We start from the raw sequence: 18,555 nt of genomic DNA on the forward strand, positions 1-18,555 counted from the left end.
TTTTGAGACGGAGTCTCACTCTGTCGCCCAGGCTGGAGTGCAGTGGCGCAATCTTGGCTAATTGCAACCTCTGCCTCCTGGGTTCAAGCAATTCTCCCACCTCAGCCTCCCAAGTAGCTGGGATTACAGGCATGTGCCACCACGCCTGGCTATTTTTTGTATTTTTAGTAGAGACAGCGTTTTACCTGTTGGCCTGGTTGGTCTCAAACTCCTGGCCTCAGGTGATCTACACACCTCAGCCTCCCAAAGTGTTGGGATTACAGGCATGAACCACTGCTCTCAGCCTGTTTATTCTTATGTTTAAATAATTTCATCTGAACACATCTGGCCCTGTTAATTTTGCCTGACAACAGACCCAGTGAGATTTTTATTGTGAAGACTCAAGTCTTTCTTTATCTCAGGGAAGATTTATTCTGTTGACGTTTTGATGACTGTGTCTCCTATGAGTGGGACATTCTCTTCTGAAAGGCCTGTTACTGACATGATGAATCTCTAGGGTTCTCCAAGGCTCCTCCAGCAACGGCGTCAGCCAGGTGTGGTGCAGCTGTACCAAGATTTTCCCTCCTCAGTGGGGTGGGTTAAAGTGGAGGGACACAACCCCATGTGTCCCCTGCTGCCATGCTCTGCCTGCCCAATGCTGCTGGCACCAGGTCACCACACAGGGCTCCATGGGCTGGCATCCACCGAACATTGTGAGCACATTCTCTGGTTTGACAGTGGGTCACATGTTGCTGCCGGTCTTTGCCACACCTGATCATGGTGCCAGTTTCATTAGAAGTGAGGACTGCTGTCCATTAAGCACTTCACTGGTGGATCTTGAGACTTCTAATCTCAGCTTCCACCATGCCTGGGAAGGCACCTCCCTCTCTCTTCTGCCTGGAGAGGCTGCAACCAGAAAACAATAAACAGCACCGACAACAAACTGTGCAGAGCTGGGAAAAAACCAAAAACAGCCAAACTTGAGTTCGCGTGAAAAGACAGCTTATGATCGATGTAAAAATTTTAGACCATTATCTGGTTAGAATCAGTAAAATACCAGCACTTAAGAATAAGGGGAGAATGCTGAGCAGAAAGAAGAGCAGGGAGGCTGCCTTCAGGATTTTCTTCACCAGCTCAAAACTCTGATGAAAACAGAACTCTTTTTACGGCGTTTGGAATGCAGTAAAAAGACATCCCCAAGGAAGAAACGCTTCTCATGGGATTCCTCCTCGGTTTTGCTGCCCTCAGACCATCCCCAGGGACCTTCTCCTGACACTGACAGACAAATCCAGAGTGGGCAAGTAAGGAGCAGAAGGACTCACGCCAGGCATGGACATCCTAGCCCTTTGCCCATTTTTCTTTTTTTTTTTTTTCCAGGGAATTTTGCATCGCTGCATCAGGCGGTGTGATTTTATTACTTCTCCCTGGTACGTGACGAATCAAGGGATCGGCTTTCTCCCCCTGCCTTACCAGTTCACTCTTGCAGGAGCAGCTCCTTTCCTGCAGACCCCTCCTCTCCCTCTCCAGGGTCCCAGGTGTTCTCTTCCCACATCACTTCCCTTGGGCCTCAGGACTTATGTTCCTTCTTCCAGTGCTTCTTTTATTTATTTTTTATTTTGAGACAGCCTTGTTCTGTCACCAGGCTGGAGTGCAGTGATGTGATCTCGGCTCACTGCAACCTCTGCCTCCTGTATTCAAATGATTCTACTACCTCAGCCTCCCGAGTAGCTGGGACTACAGGCATGTGCCACCACGCCCCGCTAATTTTTGTATTTTTAGTAGAGACGGGGTTTCACCATGTTGGCCAGAGTGGTCTCGATGTCTTGACCTCACGATCCACCTGCCTTGGCCTCCCAAAGTGCTGGGATTCCAGGCGTGAGCCACCGCACCCAGCTCCAATACTACTTTTACTTCTGAGCCTGAAGTCCTGCAAGGATGTGCCTAGAAGATCTACAAACCTGCACTTCTGAGGTAGCTGTTATCTGAGGCTCTATGCCAAGACCCACAGTCAACCAACCTGAATATCAACTAGTCTCAGAGAACCAGTAAGAGACTACCAGCTGCTAATGAGGCATTCGGAATGTCAGAGGAGGGCTGTTTGCTGCACCTCTTAAATGGCTCCCAATGTTTTGTTTGATGGAAATGTGATTTGAAGGCAAAAATACCCCTATTCTGTTGCAGCGAAATAAACAGTTTTCATTTCAAGGCAAATGAAGTCACTTCCTAAGCATTCGTGCCCTACTTAGAAGCAATTTGCTGTATGGGAATCATAGTGAATACCTTGCAGGATTGATTTGTGGTTTTGCAATAATGTATGTAAAGTACCAATTAATACTCTCAGCTTCTCTTGGAAATGCCTGGGGAGAGAAGTAAAAGAAGCGCTTGTTGTTTTAAACAGTCTAGACCAACCATTCTGAGTGCGTTTCAAACCAGTGCCAGTCTCTGCGGTGTGGGAGGCCTGTGGCTGGCCTGGGATGGGTGATCTGGACGGAGGAGCCATGGCCGCTGGGCTGCAGGGCTGAGAGCAGACTATGGCTGAGTGGTGGGTCTGCTCTGTGTCTTAGACATTTCTGCATTCGGGAGTTATAGAAGGTGATGTGGAAGTAGTTTGCAAGCTGAAGGAGGATTTGTTAGGGACTATTGATTCAATCAAATTATTCATCCAATAAATATTTATGCAGATCTCCTTTATGCATTGTGCCAGGTCTGGAAGTCTAGTGGTGAACAAGATACAGTCCTTGGCCTCAGCAAGTTAATAGGGGTCAACAGGTTATTAAACAAATCATGATGCCCACAGCTTGGTGCGGGTTGAAGGGGCTATGGAGGCAGGTGAGCTCTTGCCCAGCCTGGGCATTGTGGGGCATCTCCCTTAAGAAGTGATGAGTGAGCTGAACCTGGAGGATGAGCAGGACATGACAGCTGGAGGGGTATGGGGCAGAGGGCTCCGGACAGAGGGAGGGACCCCAGATGGGAAAGGCGGGCCCAGAGAGAGAGGGAAGTGGGTACAGTCAGGCTGCGGAGGTGGAGGCCAGCAGGGCCCCTTGGCAAGTGCAGGCAATGCGAGAGCCTTGCAAGGGGTGAGGAGGAAGGACTGCCGCTGGGATGTGATGGGACACAGGGAGGAGCTTGGAGCCAGGAGGAAGGGATTCAGGGAGACACAGGTGTCCAGGAAGGGTGGCGCTTTCATTTGCTGTGTCTGCAGGACAAACTTGGAGGTTGAGTAGGCATTGACGGGTTTTGTCTGTAGCTTGGGATGTGGGTCTGAGTTAGAGTTTGGGAGACAAGGGGTGAGGGGCCTCCCGAAGTATGGGATGGGGGCATCTTAGAGTGAGAAAAACAGAGTGGGGTCCGCTAGGAAGCATCTGCATGACATAAGGCTCTGCAATGCCCAGGCCAGCAGCCTGCTCCAGAGCCCAAGAGAGAAGTTTTGGGCGTTAGAGTCTCAGGATGACCTGGGACATGCTGACCCTCAAGCCCTGCCCACCACCCTTCAGGGCTAGGAGTCTTCTTTTCTGCCCAAGAGCCAAGTCCTCTGGCCAAAACAGGCTGCTATCCATAGTCTGCTCTGTAAATTTCCTTCATCCCCAATTCATTACTTAGCAAGTAGCTCTCGAAAGCCCCTCAGGTGCAGTGCGTTGTGATGCATGTGGTACAGACTGCCCTTTCAGAGCTCTGGGTCGGGTGGGCCCATGCCCTCAGCCACTGCACAGAGGGAGTACCCAGAAGGGGAACCTGACTCAGAAGTGAGGGGCCAGAGAGGATGTGCTGAGTGAGGGGTGGAAATGCCACCTGGGTCTTGTAGGGTGAAGAGGAATTAGGGGCAGGGGCATGATGACCCTCATGGGCTGAATGGAGCATGGGACATTGCACGTGGCACATTGCACGTTGCAAAGGGGAGAGGGTGCAGAGAAAGGGGTGTTGGGGTGAAGCTTTGAAGGAAGCCTTTTACTGTTTGTAACCCAAACTTATCCTCCTCCACCCATCGTTGCAGAAGAGATGTCCTTTGGGAGAACCAGGCTCAGCATGAGGAGCAGAAGGAACGGCACTCTGGACAGCACCCGGACCCTGTACTCCGGTGCGTCTCGGAGCATAGACTTGTCTTACAGTGAAAGTGTAAGTCACGCGCACCACCTGTTCGAAAGGTTATCATTGTAACATTCATAAGGCATTAAATCATGCATTTGCAAATGGACTTTTAGGAAATTTTAGATGCCATGTCTTTACAATTTCACTGCTTAATGCTCAGTGCTCTTGCTTCCGGTCTGAGTTTCGAATCTCAGTCCCTTCTCCAGCTCTACGGCCAGGGTCTCAGTTTGGGTCCATCTGCATTTGTTCTTGCAATGGCCTCCTCGCCTCACTCCTTGGCACTGTCTCTCCCGGTTCCAAGCCAGCTTCCATGCTGCCTTCAGGACACAGACGTGCCCAGCCATGGCTCCTTGGGTGAGCTGGACTTGGGGTTGGGTGCCAACGGGAGGCATGTCCTTAGCACCTCTCTGCCTCTCCCTGCCTGGCTTTGCAGGCACTAGGCGGAATTTCCTCCCACAGGTTTTTCGCCCACTCTCAGATCCTGTCCAACACTCTCATTTGTCAAGAAGTTAAGACAACTTTCCAGTCGGAAATCCAGTTCTCCTGGGCTACAGTGTTAAAACTTGGGATAGAGGCTAGCTTTGGAAAGAAAGGAAAGAAGTAGGAATTGGTGGTTGGGGAGGGCGGTTTTGGGTGTTGTTTAGGATTTTGATCTCACTGGTGGGTTCCATGCAGGCTGACTTTGTGATCTATCATTGAGCTGTAAGAAAACACACACACAAACCAACACGCAAAAACCCACTCTTCCCCAGCTGGGTTCTGTCTCCCAGGGCCAGGACTAGGCAAGTGAGGCAACCCTGATGCAAAAGTGAAGGAGGTGCCAGCCCTCAGGGGCTGCCCCTACACTTGCATGCCCGGGTGGTGGGGGGACTAAGCACCTCCTTGCAGTTGCTCCCCAGTCTCACCTCAGTTGTTGTCATGGGAGAAGCAAACAGTGGGCCAAGGGTGGTGGTAGCTTTTCCGGCGTTTTCCCCCTTGCTCTCCTCTTCAACCCCAGTGATGAAGCATCTCTGGGAGAGCCCTTCTGGAGGGGTCCTTCTGGCCTCAGTGCCGGAGCCCTGGGAGATGGACAGAGGCTGACTCTTTCTTGTGTGTGCTCCTGTGACCTCCTGCTGGATGGGTCTCCTCTCCTCAGCCCCTGCGGGTCAGCCTCTCCCAGATGCAGGCATCCCTGTGTGTAGAACTGCTGAGACCATGCAAGAGTGTCTCAGTTCTGGGGGGTTCCTTTTTGCCCCCTGAGCACATGCACATCTCTGAAAGTGCACTTTCAGAGGGTTTTTTTAAAGCCACAAAGCAATTTTTAAGAAATCATCACCCTTCCTCCATGATCATTGGTTACACAGCTTACATAGCTGTTTCCTTCATTCCTGTTAAGTAGATTTGAAATTAGTTAAGTGGATAAAAAAATCACAGGAAAAATGGGCATCACGGATTTTCAAAACTGTTGTGTGGAGGTGAGCATTGAAATTGTTTTTGCTTTCAACATGTTCCTGTTGAAATGTACTTAGAAAAGATGTATATATGTGAATTTCCAGCTTAAAAAGAATATTGAAATGAATGTTCTTGTGCCCACCACCAGCTTGAGAAATAGCATATCACCCCCATATGCCTGGTGAGTTGGCTTTCCTCTCTCCTATCAGAGGTTATAACCACTATCCTGAGTTTTGCATGACCCATTCCCTGATTTTATTTGTAATTTTATGACTTGAGTATATGTATCTCTCTAAACAATACATTGTTTAGTTTTGTTCTGATTTTGACATACGTGGAATTGTACGATACATATTTTTTTTGTGAGTTCCTTTTTTCCTTTTTCTTTCTTTTTTTTTTTTTGCTCAAAACTGTTTTTGAGATTCATCCACGGTGAGACATGTAATCATTGTTGATTTATTTCATGCTGTGCTGCACCCTACTGTGTGCTTATGTTTATTTGTTCAGCCTAAGACAGATGGCATTTGGGCTTCTGGTCTTTGCTATTACAAGCAATACCATTTTTAACACTCCTAGATATGTAAGCCATGCCTACCTGGAAAATGTTCATTGAGTTGAGGCTCGGTGTGGGTGAAGGTAAACATCTCTCTTTCATGGGGTCTGGATTTAAGACACAGGACTTATGGGGAAACTTATGTTCAAAGGTTTGGGAAGATAAGGCACATGGTCACCCTTCTCTGATATCTCAGGACTTGCAGAGGCAGAGGATGAGAAGGGAAGGGGGCTTCTCATCGTGAACTTCACTCCAGGAGAGGAGGCTTCCCCCTTTGCAGTGTATGGCTGGTGACAGCCTTGCTGGTGGGGATAGGAAGTCAGGGGTGGCTCTGGTGCCAGTGGCCTGTCTTATGAGGCCAATTGTGTGTGAGGTTGCCTGAGAACTCCAGCTGCCCATACCTGGTGGCCTGTGGGAAGTGGCATTGGGCTGCTGGGGAAAGGAAGCTCCTAGCAGCCCCACCTCCCCAGGGCAAGGCAGCTGTCTGAGGCTGAAAATTTATTGCCAGGCAGCTTTGCCAGGCACTCTGAGTATGCAGGTCATTCATGGGACAATCCTGCCTTTCTCCGCAAGGGACTTTTCCACAGGGAGATAACTTTACTGGCGATAGTGGACAATATTCAGGAATGGTTGCATCAGTTCACTTACCCACCCACGGTGGGCATGAGGCCCGCTGCCCTTCCCTTCAGTCATGCTGAGTGTTCATTGCTTTGATATTTTTGCTAACCTGGTGTGTGTAAAATGAGATCTCACTGTGGTTTTCCTTTGCATTTGCTCATTCTGAATGAGGTTGAGCTTCCTTTCATATGCTTATGGGTTATTCTCTTTCAATGAATCCTTACTCTTGTCTTTGGCCATTTTTTTCCATCGGGTTCTCTGCCTTATTCTTATTGATGCACAGCACTCAAATATTCTGACTACCAATCCTGTGATGTTTCATACATGATGCAAATACCTGCTCCTTCTTTGAGGAGTATAGGTATTTTTAAAGGAGTTTTTCATTTGTTTCCAAATAGTTTGCTTCTGCTAACTTAAGGGAAGCTTTTGGTTTATAAAGGCTTTGGCTGTTTGTCAGAATTAGGTCCCAGATGTGCCTAACCACCTTGCCCATGGAGGGATAAATACAATTATGAAGGGTTTTTGGAATATGCCTTCTTTTAAATAGCAAGTATAAGAGGAATGGGAATCTGCATTGATATATTATTTATGAAAAACTATCATCCAATGCCTATGTTCTTCCTTGTAGCCTTAGAGGTGGAAAAACATAATTTGTATGTATATAATGCTGTTTATATATAAGATAAGCCCAAATCATTTTTAGAAAAATTTTCCATTTAGTTATAAAAATTTTAATGTATGCATCTTAAAAAAAACTGTGTACTCTGAAGGCATGAACAAAGGCTGGATGCTATGAATATGTGGTAAGTTCTTAAAGCATATGAAGTGGAGTTACATCATATTTAGCGTTCATTAATATCAGCAAGGAGTGAGAATAAATTAGTAATGTGTTATTCAATGCTCTCTCTCCAAAGGACTTGGCGAATTTTATTCAAGCAAATTTTAAGAAACGAGAATGTGTCTTCTTTACCAAAGATTCCAAGGCCACGTAAGCTACTACTTTCCCTCCATTTTTGCTTTCCACATTCAAAAAAAAAAAAAAAAAATCAACCACCATTACAACAAACAAAGAAATGCTCACTGGTTCATTATTAAAGATGTCTTCGTCTTGTAATTCTCAGAAATGTTGTGTGAGCAGGAAAGATCTGGCAAGGAGCTTGTAGTTGTTGCTTAGAGCTCTACGATTTCATTTGATATTTTCAGCTTTGGCAATAGTTGGAAAAGTCACTGAGAGAGGCTGTCACTCTCTTCAGTATTCCCATGAGAATGGAAACCCACCTGAGTGACCTTGGTAATGAAAGTTGTTAACAAGGAAGTTGTCAGGCAATACCATGCATGTGGGCATATTTCCGTCTTACTGGCTCCTCTGTCAGCCTTTTCTTCCCTGCTGTTGACTTTGGGTCTTTCCTTCTAATTGGGTGTTAATCTACTCTAAGTCTCATGTGTTGTGGAACATTCAGCCTGGGTTACAAAAGCAAGCCCCACCGGCTCAGCCCACAGGAGGACTTCAGTAAATGTTGATGAGCAAGTGAGTGAATGAATGGATTGATGAGTGCTCACCCTTTGTGCAGAAGATGCGTTTGAATCTAATTAAACAACCTTAATCCTACCTCACTCTTCTTGTTTCTCTCTGTCCCTTCTTTTTTACTGACTGGCAGTGCAAGAAAAAGCACTGTCTTTTAAAATGAAAATAACTTCAGTTGAACAGAGGCAATGAACAAAGGAAGGCTGTCGTAATAAAGAAAAAGGCTTTAGAGCCAGCTTTGGTTTTAGCCTTGATTTGGCTGCCTCCTCACTGTACGGCCTTGAGCCAATTATTCTCTTTTCTGAAGCCAATTCCCTTATCCTAAGAATCTAGCAAAAATATACCTCATGGGTTGTGGTATTCAATGAGGTAGCACATAAAATACCCACCATAATGCTTTAGAGCATAATTCTTCATGTGAATCAGAAAATGAACAGCAGAAAAGACCTCTGCTCTGTCACTGGTATAAACTTTTGCATCATGAGTCATTCTGACAAAGTATAAGCTCTGTAAGTCAGCTATTTATCCCCTGTATGTTTCACGAACAGGACTTACATACTTGATTGTTAATACTACAACCTCGTTGCAAGGAAGCTGTTATTATCATTAAGGCAAGTGAGACCCAGAGACGTTCAGTATTTTACCCACGGTCACATGGCCAGTAGAAGACGGATGAGAGATCTGAACCCAGGTTTTCTGATTCCAAGGTTGTGCCTTCTGTATACCCTCAGTTGCCTCTCTTTCTAAGAATGACATTGCTTCGGGCGGACCAAATTCATCAACACGTTCTCAGTTACAGATGTCCAGTCTAACTGGCATAAGTGGAAGATGGAGGAGGGATTCTGTGGGGTGTGATAGTGGGATGTTGTGGCTGAAAAGTGCAGCCAGATCTAGGGCTTGAACAACGTCACCAAGGCTCTGTCTCTTTCCACCTGTTGTTTCTGCCCCTCTCTGATGGACGGGCTTTTCACAATGTGAGGCAAAATGGTCACTGTTTTTGGTTGTGCGTAATCAGCTTTCCATTTGCCAGTTAGAGCAAAGAGGGCCTTGCCCCTAGCAATTCCATCAAAAGTCCTGGGCTGATGTTCATGGCTCTTAATGGTCTGGCTTGGGCCATGTGCCCATCTCTGAACTAATCCCTGGGCTGGAGGGTGGATTAGTTGAGTTGGATGGTGGAATATACTGATTGGCCAGGCTTGGGTGATATGTCCGGGTGAACTCAGTGCAGAAAAGGATGATTCCTCAAACGAAAATCAGGGCTCACTTACCAGCAGAAGGGGAAGTAGATGTAGGTTGGGGAAGCCCATGGCTGTCCACCTTACAGTGCTTGATTACACCTCAAGTCTGAGCCAAAATGAAGGAAGATGTAGTGAGCAGCCACAGTCCTAAGCAACACAAGCAGAGCATAGGAACATCTCGGGGTCTTCCAGTTCCCATCTCAGAAGGGATGCAAAGTTCTATAATCTTTGAATTCCCCATATGTATTATTTCTGTCTCTCCGTAGGTAGTGGGAACACTCCATGTAATCTAAGTTACCCATCAGGCAAGGGCATCAAATGAAGTGACGATTAATTACATCGATACCCTGGTTTTGCTGCTATTTGCCACGCTAGATGACATAAGCTGCCAACGTCCCTCCCGAGAGTTCCCAGGGTTGCCACCCTTGTGCTAAGCCCAACCCACCCTTGCCTCTCCACTCTAACCTCTTGTGGATGTCACTGCAAGGTGATGCCACGCCTTCGCCCCTGCTGCTGTGTGTCCTCTGAGACATGCTGCCAGCTTAGGGGTCACCTTCTGGCACACTATGGGTAGTAAGCTCCTAGGTCTGGGTTTGTTCTAGTCACTTCTTACTTCCTTGGCCATGCTGGGTTCCAGGTAGAAACAGAAAGAACGCTACTTTCACAACAGCAGCACTGTGCAACAGAACCTTCTGCCATGGTGGAAGTATTCTATGTCTGCGCCATCCAATATGGTAGCCACTAGCCATATCTGGCTGTTGACCATTTGAAATGTGGCTAGCACAACCAAGGAACGTTTTCAACTTTATTTAATTTCACTTAATTTAAATATAAAATTAAATAGCCACGTGGGTCAGTGGCTACCGCATTGGACAGTGTCATTTTACAGGATTCAGACTTGGTCCAAGGGGGTAGAACTAGGGTCCTGATGCTCTCCTGTCCTCTTCATCTCTCCTATCTGTCATCCCTATTCCTCCTCCAGGTATCTGCACTCCTAATGCCTTCCTGGCAAGCCCTCTTCTCCATTTGTAAACCAATTCACGCAAATTGATGCTTGGAGTGATGTCAGCCCATAGACCAGAGCTGCCAGGCAGCTGCCACCCTTAGCAGGCAAAAGGGCTCAACAGTCTGTTTTTGGTTATAGCAACAACAGGTGGGGCAGGGAATTCTCTCCCCCATTCTGCAATGAGCTTGGGTGGGTGGGCAGATCCCAAAAGAGAGTGGGACAGTGACAGCTGTGGAGAGAGAAGAGGAGCACTGGGAAGCAGACTGGGCTCAGAAAGTGCCCTAACACTTAGGGAAAGAGAGGGCTGAGAAAAATCTGCTCAATTCTTGTTGACTTTTTCTTGGCCACACTGAGTGATGCCCTGGGAACTGTTCCAAAACAGAGGTGAGGCTGCTGCTGGAGGGCGATGTTGGATCCAGTCTCTAGCTCAATTTTTATAGCTTCAGAAAATATTAAATAAATGCTTTGAGAAATACTTTGGATAGGGATCATTTACATACCATGTGGTAATTAAGACTTTTGGTTACAAGGAGCTCAACCACCTTAACCTAAAGAGGGGATTTGCTCTAAGGAAAAAGAAATGCCGCCTAAGAGTAGAGGGTGGCCAGACCTCTGGAGTGGTTAGAAACAGTGACTGACGAGGGGGACTCAGTAGGTCCCCTCTGCTCACCCCTGCCTCCACCTCTCCCTGAACACCTGCTCTCTTCTTTTTCAGAGTAGCTACAGTTGTGTTGTGGTGTCTGATCTTCCATGTCACAGGCCTAGACCTAGAGAGAGATGGAAGCAGCTCTTTTGGTCCTAATTTCAAATTCTTATGAAAGGGACACGTATGCCAATCCTGGATTAACTTCCCATCCTTGGGCCTGTCAATCGTGGACATTTCCATAATTCAGTTATATGAACAGACTCATCTTGATCCTACTGTGTAGACGAGGTTGGAGAGAAGGGACAACCTCACTGGGGTCCATGTCAAATGCGCCGTATCTAGCAGGCAAGTGCCCTGATGTGTCTCCAGCAGCATTCCCACCCGCTAGGAGAGCAAGCTGCTTGTGAGGTTTGCTGCTGAGAAGCATTTGTTCCTCATGATAGAATCGCCTTGTTGAGTGTCTTTGGTAGTTACCCTGGGCTTCCAGTACTTCAAAAAGATCGCTATTAGCAGAGGAACTCCAGCTGAAGCCAATTACTTCCAGGCAGCAGAAACTTGGTCACAATTCGGCTGGGAGTTCATCTGCTTCCGGAGTGGTCATAAAATTTGCCCATTAAGCAACTCCTTTCTGTTGCTATTGTGTTTTTAGAAACAGCCATAGAAATATATATCACTATTACCATCTTGTAAATGAAAATGTGACCTCCTGCCACGGAGCGCTTTTAGAATTAACCCTATCATTTTGCCATATGTTAAATAGGGTGAACAGTGAAGAAGACCCTGAAAATACAGCTTGTATTCTGGAAGGAAAACAGGCCTACTTTACAAAGATCATTGAGGATGAAAACTATTTAAAAGAAGACCATTCAGTGTATTTATTCACTCCCTTGTTCATTTATTCAAAGGACATCTGCTAAATGCCCTGAAGTGCCAGAAACATGGGGAACAGAGAATATAAGATAAAGAGTCCAGCTGGAAGCAAACCCTAACAGGATTTCCTCAGTTTGTATATCTTTATTTGGCTCAGCCTGTGCAGGGAATCCTTGCTCCATGGTTCCCATGTATGGTTGCCTGGGCTGTGCACTGCACAAGGATGCTGGGGGTGAATGGGGCTGAATCTTGTTATCTGACCCTGCATCCTGGTACTGGCCCACATCTGCCAGAGGGGGATGCCTTTTTTGGTAGGTTAGTGGTGAACGGGCGACCACAGACTTTATTGTGGGGTCTAGGACCTGGATAAGAGTGAGGGAGGCACTGATCCTACCAGGACTTGGGCAACAGGTGTAAACTTGGACTGTCCTGGGCAAATCAGGACACTGAGTCACCTACTGGTAAAAGGAGAGCTTTGCTCTTAGGGCCTGTTTCAGTGACCAAACATGTCTCCCACTTTGCTACTCCTAGCCATCTCAGGACAAAACTCTCTGTTCTCCTCCTCTACTGGCCATGGCCCCCTTAATTCCTAGCACCTCTGTGTCTTGTCCAAAGATGGATCAGAGAGACAGCAGAGAGAGATGGAGAACCAAGTTGATGGGGCAGGCAGAAAGAAGCTGGGAGGAGGTGAACAGAGCCTCACTCGCGGGGAGTTGTTTTTGGCCAAATGAGAATCTTGGTGGTGGTTGCTCATGTCTCTGGAGATGACTACTCTCAGGGTGCTCTGGATAGAGAGGTCAAATAATCATGGAACGTGTTTTTGGAGGGTTTTTTTTTTTTTAGATGGAGTCTCACTCTGACACCAGGCTGGAGTGCAGTGGCATGATCTTGGCTCACTGCAACCTCCACCCTTCGGTTCAAGTGATTCTTCCGCCTCGGCCTCTCTAGTAGTTGGCACTGTAAGTGTGCACCACCACGCCTGGCAAATTTGTGTATTTTTAGTAGAGAAGGGGTTTCACCATGTTGGCCACGATGATCTCGATCTCTTGACCTTGTGATCCGCCCACCTTGGCCTTTCAAAGTGCTGGGATTACAGGCGTGAGCCGCTGCACCTGGCCGATTTTTTGAAAACTGCATTTGTGCTTCTTTTCTGTTGCCACTGCCTTCCTTAATCCTTGATTTGCATATATGACACCACCATAACTTAAGTCACCTTAATGGAGCAGGTACCACATTCCAGCTCCAGCAAAGCGCTCTGCGTCATTTCCGGCCCTCGCGGCAAGCCTGACAGGAGATGGGCTATGCAAGAATAAAAGGAGGTGTTTTGTTTGTTCCTCTGCACTTTGCCAGGTGTCATGTGAAGTTATTCCCGAGAGATCAGCTTACGGGCAGGAATGACATTCAGCTCACCTCGAGCTGCTGTGAAGCTCAGCCCAGGGCTAAATCAGAGTAGATTTTCAATAGTATCTGTTGGGCGACTGTGGTATGCTGGCGAAGGCATAGGGGAAGAGGATTTACCACTGACTGTGTATCTTTCTATCCTATTCCAATTTCCTGTTATGTCTCTGTGTCACCTAATGGATGAATTTAGTTCCATTGCACTTTTAACGGGAAGAATTCGTGTTCATTTACCGCACAGTTTGTCCTCATCTACCCCAGATTATTGAAAGTCTGTCTAGTAGCTAATGTCTAATAAGGAAAGGATGATCACTCTAGAGTCTGGAACAGTTTGGGTCTCTGCCAAGGGAATGCATCTCCCCAGAAAGTTCAGCCCATGGGAAGGATGTCTCACTTCACTTCAGAGGAGCCTGACTGGATGGGCAAACTGGCAGGGTTGGTGCTGAGGCGCTGAGGCCTACCCAGGGCTCCTGTGTGTTATGAACTATGTGAGAAGTTGGATAAAGTTTTCAGATTTCTGAAACTCAGTCTCATAACAGCCCCATGGACAGAAGCTAGATTCCATGAGGTCAGGGCTCATTTCTGTTCTATCAGCATGGAGCTAGCTTGTTGGTGAAGGAATAATAAACATCGGGGATAAAACAGCAGAACTAGCTTCTTTTCTTTTCTCTCTTTCTTTATTGTTATTTATTTTATTTTTTTTGGAGAGGGAGTCTTGCTGTCACCCAGGTTGGAGTGCAGCGGTGTGATCTCAGCTCACTGCAACCTCCACCTCCTTGGTTCAGGTGATTCTCCTGCCTCAGACTCCTGAATAGCAGAGACTACAGGTGCATGCCACCAAGCCCGGGTAATTTTTGTGTTTTAATAGAGACAAGGTTTCACCATGTTGGCCAGGCTGGTCTTGAACTCCTGACCTCAAGTGATCTGCCCACCTCAGCCTCCCAAAGTGCTAGGATTATAGGCATGAGCCACTGTGCCCAGCTACATCAAACTAGTTTCTATGAAACTGACCGAGATTACGAAAACAGTCTGAAAATAAGACTTGAAGGTATCACTTCTTTGTGTGTCTATTTAAGCTAACAATGCCGGTTTCCATAAGTAGGCTCAATGAAATCCTTCCTTCCTGTCCACACCATTGTGCTTATCAGGGAAAATGTGTGCAAGTGTGGCTATCCCCAGAGCCAGCACATGGAAGGCACCCAGATCAACCAAAATGAGAAATGGAACTACAAGAAACATACCAAGGAATTTCCCACGGATGCCTTTGGGGATATTCAGTTTGAGACCCTGGGGAAGAAAGGGAAGGTAAGCAATGGTTTTTTACTTTGGCAGCTAGTTCGTAGGCCCAAATGGCTTGGGCTACCTTGATTTACCTGTAACTGTCTAACAGGATGGAGGCAGGAGAGATGGGTAGTAAACGTCAAAAATGATTGCAGGAAAAGATACATCTTGTAAAAGTCAAAAAGCAGTGATTAGGCAATGCTCAACTGGAAAACTCGACGGGTAAGGATTGGATTATCACCTAGCCTCCTGTGTCCACACACAAGGCAGGCATCCATATGACATCCACCTTCAGCCCTGCTGTTACAGAAGTCCCCATGAATGCTTTTGTGAACCCGATTGCTTAGCTCTGTGTACTCCTGAGTTACATACCGCCCTGAATATGCATTCCTTCCATACTCACTGTGCAAGCGCTCCAGCAAGGTTTTGCAAAGATGTTTAATGATCAGAAACAGCCTCTCCTACATCCTCTGTGCTCTCAGTCTCAATGAGATCACCGTCCACAGGCTGCTTCTGCAGGAGCCAGGCCTCTCCTCCCCCAGCTCCCCATGGCTGCCCTGGGAGGTAACCCAGCCCCATCCACTGCTGACTCTTCCCAGGGCCTCTGCCCCAGAATGGGCCAGCACCCTCTCTTGCTGCCCACCTCCCTGTGGCATCAGCAGGGCCGCTGAGGACTCTCTAAATGCAAAGCCCACCCTGTTACTACCCTGCTTCAAACACCTCAGGGTACCCCTCTAAGTCCTAAGTTCTCTACCTGGCCTGGGGGACTTTTCAGGGCCCCCAGAGCCCTCCAGTCTGCTTTCCTTCTGTGAATCCTGAATATCTGAGACAGGGATCTGTTAATTTAGAAAGTTTATTTTGCCAAAGTTGAGGAGTCACACCTGTGACACAGTCTCAGGAGGACCTGACACGTGCCCAAGGTGGTCAGAGCACAGCTTGTTTTTTTTTTTTTTCCCATTTATTTTATTGCATTTTAGGTTTGGGGGTACATGTGAAGAACATGCAAGATTGTTGCATAGGTACACATGTGACAGTGTGATTTGCTGCCTTCCTCCCCATCACCTACATCTGGCATCTCTCCCCTTGCTATCTCTCCCAAGCTCCCCACCCCCCACCGTCCCTCCCCTATTTTCCCCCAACGGACCCCAGTGTGTAGTGCTCTCCTCCTTGTGCCCATGTGTTCTCATTGTATACGTTTTAGGGAGACATGAGGCATCAATCAGCATAGGTAAGATGAACACCGGTTCCGTCCAGAAAGGCGGGACAACTGGAAGCGGGGAGGGGGCTTCCAGGTCACAAGTAGATAGGAGAGGATGGTTGCATCCTTTTGAGTTTCTGATTAGCCTCTCTCCAAAGGAGAGGCCCATTCTGATGCTTCTCCCTCTTCCCCCACAGTATATCCGTCTATCCTGCGACACGGACGCGGAAATCCTCTACGAGTTGCTGACCCAGCACTGGCACCTGAAAACGCCCAACCTGGTCATTTCTGTGACCGGGGGCGCCAAGAACTTCGCCCTGAAGCCGCGCATGCGCAAGATCTTCAGCAGGCTCATCTACATCGCGCAGTCCAAAGGTGCGGGTGGGAGGCTGCCCCAAGACCAAGGCCAGCAGCCACCTGCTTCTTCCATTCCGGCCGCACCGAGTGTGGGCAGCAGAGAAGGGAGTTCCCGCCTGCAATTCCGGAGAATCCGGATGCTGCTGGAACTGATTAATCATTATTTTATTGAAAGCAATATCCTCGAATGAATGGACAGGGAGGTCTGGCAGGTAGTGGGGGAGCTTCACAAAGCAACTCTTTAAATCAGCATTAAGGTGCTTCCTTAGGGGAAATTTTTTAATTCTTGTAAGATTTTCACGTTGTTATTAACACACGTAAACTTTTACCCATAATTTCTGTTCTGGGTGAAATTTCTGGGCGAATTGGAAAGGACAGTTGTAATTTGCTTGGCTTGTTATTGTGAGATTGGTGATGTGCTTTTGAATGTAGTGACAGTGCTTGAGAAATGGTAAGCACCCTGTCTAAGTGTCGGATTGAGGTCAGAGCAGCTAAGGCTTTGTCACTTCAAACAGTATTTTCTTTCTTTTTAACTTTATATTTTTTAAAAAATTTGAATCTACAAAAAAGTTGCAAGAATAATGCAATGAACATCTGTATATTCTTCACCTAGACTCACCAATTTTTAACATTTTCCCACATTTGCCTTATCTTGTTCCATAAATATCTACATATGATTTTTTGGAGGAACCATTGAAAGCAGGTTGCAGGAATCATGATCCTTAACCCCTAAGTATATGAACGTGCCCCTCCTGAGAACAGGGGGTTTTCTCTGTAACCCAATACAATTTTCAAACTCAAACAGTTACCATGGACCAATACTGCTGTTTAACAGTTTATACTCAAAATTTGCTAATTATCTCAACAAAGTCCTTTAGAGCAAACGTTCTTTTTTCTCAATTTGTATTCCAAATCGATTTAGCTTTTGTCTTTTTAAAAAATTTTATTTTCATTTTCTTACATCTGGAACTGGTTCTTAGCCTTTCCTTGCCTTTCGTTTTATATATATATATATATATATATATATATATATATATATATTTAAGACTATAGGCCAATTGCTTTGTAGATGTGGATTTGGTTGAGGTTTTCCCATGATTAGATTCAGTTTATTTAATCTTAACATTTAAAAAACTTATTTTATGAATAATTAATATTGACTGAAAGAGCTAAAGAAACATGTCCTAATCTAAATGTGATTTTTTTTCTTGATGCCAGGAAGAAACTGAGATGTTTTGTTTTCTTTTTCCCATTCATTTTTCTCAGTTTCCTGACCAATCAAGGGGGACACTGAAGGTTGTCACTTTGTTATAAAATTGAGTAACCCAGCTTTCTTGCTACTAAATCCTGAACACGCCTTATTCAGTCATTAAACAGTTACATATTGGATGCCTATGATGTGCCAGAAATGGTTTTATGTGCTAGGAATATAGCAGAACAAAATGGACCAAAAAATCCCTGGGCTGGGGCACATATTTCTATGTAGATCAAGTGAAGCAATTGAGGAAGCTGAATGGTTTCATTGTTGCTGATTGTCCACTTGGAGTGCCACCTTCACTCCCCATTGTCTCATTTTGAAAGGAAACGTTAATGGCTGAAATTGATATGAAGCCATAACCTCTCAATGTGCATGCAGTAAGTCAATCACTGTGAGCATGGGTTTTGCAAAAAAGAAAAGATTTATTCACAGGGTTGCCCAGTGAGGAGATGGGAGAACAGCTGTCAAATCTGCTTCCTCAAAAATAAGGATTAGGGATATTTAAGGAGTAAAGAAGCAGGTGTTCTACGGCTTGGGGAAAGGTGATTGGCAGTGGAGAAGGAATGAGGTAATTGGTGGTTTGTGCAGGTGTAGTCAGGGTTCATGGCTCTTCGTAGGACACCTGTTCAGAAAATGGCAGTGTTAGCACGATCCGAGGGAGGAGTTTTGGCCCTCTGACATCAAAAGATCATCTCTTGGGCAATCGTGCACGCTCAGTTGTAGAGTCAATGGTCTCAACTGTTTTGAACTGGCTCAGAGCAGCTCCCTAGTTCCTGAAAAACAACTTTAATCAACCATTATCATAGTGATGTATTTGTCAGTGATGTTATCTGTAAGGAAACTAGTGGAATTTAGTTATATATTGTTAGGTTACATGACTTTTTGCTATATAGGTTTTAAAATCAACTAGAAGGAAGCAATTGAAAACAAGCAAGGCAGGTGAAGTTTGTTGGGCTTAATCAGGTTAGCTCTCGGTTTCAAAATCTGTCTAGAGGAAGGAGACTGGGTGCTGAGAGGCTGGATTTATGCCCCATAACCATCATTCTCAGCAAACTGACAGAAGAGCAGAAGATCAAACACCGCATATTCTCACTCATAGGCGGGTGTTGAA

General features: G+C 46.2%; 1 protein-coding gene across 1 annotated transcript in view; it reads left to right on the forward strand.

Annotated features, from left to right (window-relative positions):
* The window catches only part of TRPM8 (transient receptor potential cation channel subfamily M member 8), a 100,631-nt gene that overhangs the window by 6,224 nt on the left and 75,852 nt on the right, over positions 1-18,555 (forward strand). The window contains exons 2-5 of the mRNA XM_017537713.2: positions 3,971-4,092; positions 7,582-7,655; positions 14,499-14,655; positions 16,027-16,204. Of these exons, the coding sequence (XP_017393202.1) occupies positions 3,976-4,092; positions 7,582-7,655; positions 14,499-14,655; positions 16,027-16,204 (526 nt within the window). The 5' untranslated portion in view covers positions 3,971-3,975. The remainder of the gene's footprint in view (positions 1-3,970; positions 4,093-7,581; positions 7,656-14,498; positions 14,656-16,026; positions 16,205-18,555) is intronic.

The sequence above is a fragment of the Cebus imitator genome, unplaced genomic scaffold, assembly GCF_001604975.1.
Source record: "Cebus imitator isolate Cc_AM_T3 unplaced genomic scaffold, Cebus_imitator-1.0 Scaffold106, whole genome shotgun sequence".
NCBI classification, from domain to species: domain Eukaryota; kingdom Metazoa; phylum Chordata; class Mammalia; order Primates; family Cebidae; genus Cebus; species Cebus imitator.